Source organism: Halyomorpha halys, unplaced genomic scaffold, assembly GCF_000696795.3.
Source record: "Halyomorpha halys isolate HHAL.00 unplaced genomic scaffold, Hhal_1.1 Scaffold220.1, whole genome shotgun sequence".
Taxonomy (NCBI): domain Eukaryota; kingdom Metazoa; phylum Arthropoda; class Insecta; order Hemiptera; family Pentatomidae; genus Halyomorpha; species Halyomorpha halys.
The window spans coordinates 297,076-302,979 of NW_027104907.1; the positions used below are offsets into that span (position 1 = coordinate 297,076).

Genomic DNA, 5,904 nt, shown 5'->3' on the forward strand with positions numbered 1-5,904 from the left:
AAATATTTATGCCTACCTACCCCTTCTAATTTGTTAATCTCATTCAAATTTTAATTTTTTTTACTAAAACTTACAAATTTCAAATTACCTCGACAAATATATTCTCTGTTTCCGTTTGGTCCAGAAATTTTCCACTTTCTGGTTCTGACCTCATAAACGGTTCTTAATAATCCTAAAAAGAAAAATTAAATATTTAGAATAAACAAATAATAACTAATCTGTAGTGTTTTAATAATGGATCATTTACCACTACCTCTCTCTTCCTCCTTCCTATTCTTTCTTCTTACTTGATTTTTTTTTTAATTACCAAAAACAAATAATACTAAGCATGTAAATTAAAGTACTGTAATGATCATTAAAATAAATTAAATAATTGAAATTAGAATACAATAACGTTTGTTAAAACCAACGAAACCATCTTGTGATTACCAAGCACCCAAAAAATTAAGCCAAATAAAATAGTTAAAGTTAGATGAAGTGATAAAGCCTAAACAGAATTAAGAAACATTTTCTTACACAAGGGCCACTTTGATAAGTTAGTTCTCCAATATGAAGTTAGCCATGTAAGAAGGTAATCAAAAAATAATAAATGGCCTCAACAACCTCAATTTTCTAAAACAAACCGTTACTTTTTTTTTTTATTAAAGTATACACAACAGTTAATTGCAAAACTAACTAGATAAAAGATAAAATAATAATAAATTTACCACTTTCATTTGAAGGTTTGTTTGAAGATAAACTGTTTGATATTGGAGGAGTATTTGGTATAAATAAACAATTGCTCATATTTCTTGAGTTAGAGTTCATATTCATGTTATAGTTAATATTTCTGAAGTCACTATTCATATTAAGGTTACCTAAAAATTAAAGAATGTTTTGGAATTAAATTTCCTAAAATAAATAGCTATTTTTTATATTAATGTAAATAATATAATTAACAGCCAAACTAAATAGACAAAAAAATACAATAATAATAAATTTACCACGTCCATTTAAAGTTCTGTTAGTAGGTAAATTATTTGTTATTGGAGGGGTATTTGGTATAACTAAACAATTGCTCATATTTCTTGAGTTACTGTTCATATTTCTTGAGACATTATTCACATTTAGACAACCTAAAAAGTAAAAAATGAAGCATTAGTAGAATAAAACTAAATTATCTCAATGAAGAAAAAAAAAATCTAAACAGAAATCCTTACAATTTTCTTCAAAATCTTTTTCATTATTTTTTGTTTGACTTCTTAAAAGCCTTCCTGAAATATTACCTGAAAAAAAAATAGAAAGTCTGAAACTGAAATATATATAAATTAACTAATTAAAATACAAATACGGCCTTGGCCTAGCACTATGGTGTACAATGGAAGACTTGAGGCTACTACCATACACAAACTGCAATGGTGCAGTAGTCCTAGCCACTAAGTGAAATATAGGAGGACATCTCCATTCTTATATATATATATATTTTTTGGTTGGCTCTTGGTTGTAGATCTTTGGCCACCTATACCAGCCTTCTGCATATCTGCCTGTCTTGGGCTACAGCTTTCCTGTTTGCTGCATGTAGTTCTTTCCCATCTTTGTTGATTTTTATCAATCCAAGATGTGAATCAATCATTGGTTTTTGGTCTCTTGGCAACTAAACTGACATTCATTTTTTTGTAGAGGCGTCCTGATGAATTGCTTTGAGCCACAGGACGCATCTTAACATCCTTGCCTTTGTGTTTTAGTGGGCCTAATGATTCTTTTTTCCAACCCCTGGCGTCCACCAGAGTTGCTGCCATGTACTAACCAAGGTGGAAGTGTTTATTTGTCGGAACCGCCGAGAAATAAATATTCACTGCTCAGGTGGGAAATAAAGCCACAATGTTCTGAGGCCTCTGGCTCAACCCACTTGACCGTCACGTCCCTAAGTATTAAAAGAACTATAATACGAGGGTGGTTTGAAAAGTTCTCGGAATGTACTAGAAAGAAGTGTCTTACCTCGGTGGAACTGCTTTTATTTTTCAACATAGTCTTTCTGTAGACTAATGCATTTGGTCCAGCGATGTTCCAATGCCTTGACCCCATCTCGAAAATGAGATACCCCCAGGCCTGCAAAATACCTCTCCAAATCGGCTATCAGTTCTTCCGTTATAGAAAATTCTAAAAACTCCGTCCACGAAGGAAAATTCTCAGCTTGGGAAAGAGATGGAAGTCTGATGGGTGCCAAATCAGGTGAATAAGGTGGATGTAGCAACAATTGATACCTCAGTTCATGAAGTTTTGCCATGACAATAGCACTTGTGTGTGGGCGGGCATTGTCCTGATGAAAGATGACTTATTCCTTGCCAAACCAGGCCTTTTTTCAGGTATCTTTTCCTGTAGTTGGTCTAGGAGGTTTGCGTAGTATTGCCCCGTAATTGTTTGGCCAGTAAGAAGATAATCTATCAGCAGAATGCCTTTTGCATTCCCGAAAACTGAGGCCATGACCTTTCCAGCTAAACTACTGCCTTTGCTTTCTTTGCTGGTGGTGACTCAGCATGTTTCCAGTGCCTTGACTGCTGTTTTGTCTCTAGGGTATAGTAGTCGACCCAAGTTTCACCTGTAGTAACAAACCGGCGCTAAAAAATCTTGTAGGTTACGCTAAAAACGGGCCAGATTTTGTTCGGACATTTCCAATCTGGCGCGTTTATGATCCAATGTCAAGAGCCGTGGCAACCACCTTGCGGATAACTTTTTCATTCCCAATTCTCCGTTAAAATTTGATATACCCGTTTAGATGCCATTCTTACAGCTTCAGCAATCTCACACACTTTCAGTCGACAATCCTCCATGACCTTTTTATGCACTTTTGTGATAAATTTTGGGGTTGTAGCACTTTTTGGCCATCCACTACACGGATAATCATCTCAGCCCTCCCGACCAAATTTAAACTCACTGGTCCACTTGGCAACAGATGAATATGCAGGAGCAGATTCCCCCAGCGTGTTCTGAAAGTCAGCATGAATTTCCTTTGCTTTCATACCTTTCTTTACAAAGTACTTAATCACTGCTCGAATCTCAGTTTTTTCCACTGTCACAAATCACTATGCATAAAACAACAACAAATAGTCGTTACTACCACTCATGCCATGTGTTCACTCACAATGTGTGATTATTGCGCAGGAACCTCGTTGCTCTAGCACTAACATCTAGCAGTGATTCTGAGAACTTTTAAAACCACCCTCGTATATCTAAAATTAACAAAAAGCCATTCTTATATCAACTTCAAATCAGGATTCCAGTTTTATTTAAATGTTTTATTACTTTTTTTATGTACTTTATTATAAACTAAATTCTCTCAAGTTGCTTTTAAATAAAAATTCTTACAGTCTAGGCTATTCTAAATTTGTAAAGCTTCTAATTTAGTTGGGTTTTAGCTAAGAATGATATTCTGAATTCCTTTACATAAAATGAATCTTCATGAGCATTAATCATACATAAGGAGCAGGCAGTTTTCCCTTTTATCCTGCGGTGATTAGTAATTTAAATTTAGATCACCTCTTGTTTTAAAAAATAGCTGAATAAAGCAGTAATTATAGTCTTTCTTCTTAAAATACCCACATTTGTAATATAATTTAGCAATTATTTTGTGATAATCTACTGATCTCAACCTTTTAATGAACTAATTTATTATCTCTTGTTTAATCCTTAATAGTAAATATAATTTTGTGTTTTTTCAAGTCACTTTTTTGAGAATGGAATGTAAAATTTTCTTCTTACTACCATCATACATGTTAAATATTATGGTAGTGGGAAGTCGGCATGAAGCATTTTCAATAATTAATTTATCTAATAGAATCATCATAACCAATATGCGTCAGAGCATGTACGAAGTAACTGAAACAAAAACACTCAGAATACCTGTACCGTGGCCAGTCGTTGAATATTAGTATTCATCCTATATTATTATAATGCAGGTCACTTTGAAATGCCTCATTATATAAATTAAATAAAATAAAATATTAATTTTTAATAAATAAAGTTTTAACTTTTAATAGAGAAAAAAATGTTAATTTAACTAAAAAACTATATTTATCAAAATGTATTAACTTAAAAATAATTGTAATGCATTGATATTTACTTCTCCTAGAAGAAGTTCTATCTTCTTTTTCTCTGGAAACAGAATGCCAACCTGGAAAAACAAGATAATATTATCAATCTTTACTCATTATTCATAAATAAATCTATATAAATGGGACCAAGTTCACTTCTGGTAAGGAAACATGTAAATCTCGCACATCGGGTAAACTTGCTAGCAGAATCTGTTATACACATATTAGTTAATAAATACGTATATTGATCTCTGTGAAAGTAAAATTTTTCAGATTTCATTAATTTTAGACATTTATTCTGTAAAAAAATTAAACCTTGTTTATCCTTATATATGGGAGTGAGAAGCTCATTGGCAAGGCACTGTACTACTAACTCTAAGAACCTTAGTTCAAATTCGGCTGTGGCAGATAATTTGTTTCTATTTCACAGTAGCCGCGGGTCATCCCTGTGGGTACAATAGCACTCTAGGGTCCACCAAGCCTCATAAAGTGGGTACAGATATAATTTTTTATCTTTTTATAATAACCTATATGAAGAAAGAAATTCAACAAACAATTTGCAGAAACAACTTAAATAAACTGTTTAGTTCAAATAATGATAAATGTAAAACTTATAATAAATTTTTAAATATTAATGTGTACTATTTATATTTCTAATTTAAAACAGATCATAGCTGGAGTAACTCAAGGCAGTGTATTAGGTCCTACACTTTTCAACATGTATTGCATAGACATCCCACAGCATTAGAACACCTTAATAGCAACATTTGCTGATGAAACAGCAATTCTAACTTCCAAAAAAGATGCCACTCACTAAGGCTTCTGAAGCTATCCAAGCGGACCTGGATGATATTGCAAGCTGGGCCAAACAACGGAAAATAAAGATGAATAATAAAATTCAAAGAGACTGTACATCACATTTACACTCAAGCACGACTCTTGTCCTAAAGTGTAGTACAATAACATCAAAATATTAATTTCTGTCATAGTACGCTATTTAGGCACCTTTTTGAACAAAAGACTGATATGGGCAAGCAGCATGAGACGTAAAAGAAAAAACTGAACAAACAGAACTGGCTTCTTGCTAAGCTACTTGACAGATGGTCAAAATTATCACTGACTAACAAAATCACCATTCATAAAGTACTTATAAAACCACTTTGGTCATACGGTATTGAGTTATGCGGATTAACAAAAAAGTGATACATCAGAAAAATCCAATCTTTCCAATCCAAAGTACCCAGAAAAATTTTTGACGTCCCTTTTTTTATTTTTAACGAAACATACTCTGACTTTGAAATTTCTTTCTTCACACTGACTACCTCAGACCATTTCAATAATTTTCAAGACAGACTGATCCCAAATTCCAATCCATTGGCTTAATCAACTACACGTTACAATCTGCCCAGAAGATTATTGAGGCACTGGCCATACTTACTGAATTAATATCATTTATTTACAATTTCATTCCAAAGTGCATTTTTTAAATTTATATTATTATTGTCTCTCTCCCATGCAATCACATTTGGCAAAAATAGCATTTACGAAAGAAAAAAAAAAAAAAAAAAAAGCTGTACGAATTGAAATTATATATTTAAGGCAGTTATATGTTACAATAAATTCTTGGTTCAAATAAAATCAATTTGACTAAACTCATGATCAATGTGCAATTAAATGTTATTTTACATCAGTTAGGCTCCATCTTTATTGAAATAATCTTAAAGCAATTAAGTGCCAAATTTTCAAAATGGCTTCTTCTAAAAGATTGTTTTTTCTACAAGGTTAGGTTTCTTCTAGTTAAATTTAAAAATTAAAGATAAATCCCTTCCTCAAT

At 32.4% G+C, this 5,904-nt stretch overlaps 1 protein-coding gene across 1 annotated transcript in view; it reads right to left on the reverse strand.

The window, feature by feature from the left end:
- LOC106679792 (micronuclear linker histone polyprotein) overlaps window positions 1–5,904 on the reverse strand; it is a gene marked incomplete in the record, with an annotated part of 37,409 nt that overhangs the window by 4,197 nt on the left and 27,308 nt on the right. The window contains 6 exon segments of the mRNA XM_067045989.1: window positions 89–172; window positions 248–286; window positions 708–857; window positions 984–1,115; window positions 1,200–1,265; window positions 4,100–4,150. Coding sequence (XP_066902090.1) covers window positions 89–172; window positions 248–286; window positions 708–857; window positions 984–1,115; window positions 1,200–1,265; window positions 4,100–4,150 — 522 coding nt within the window.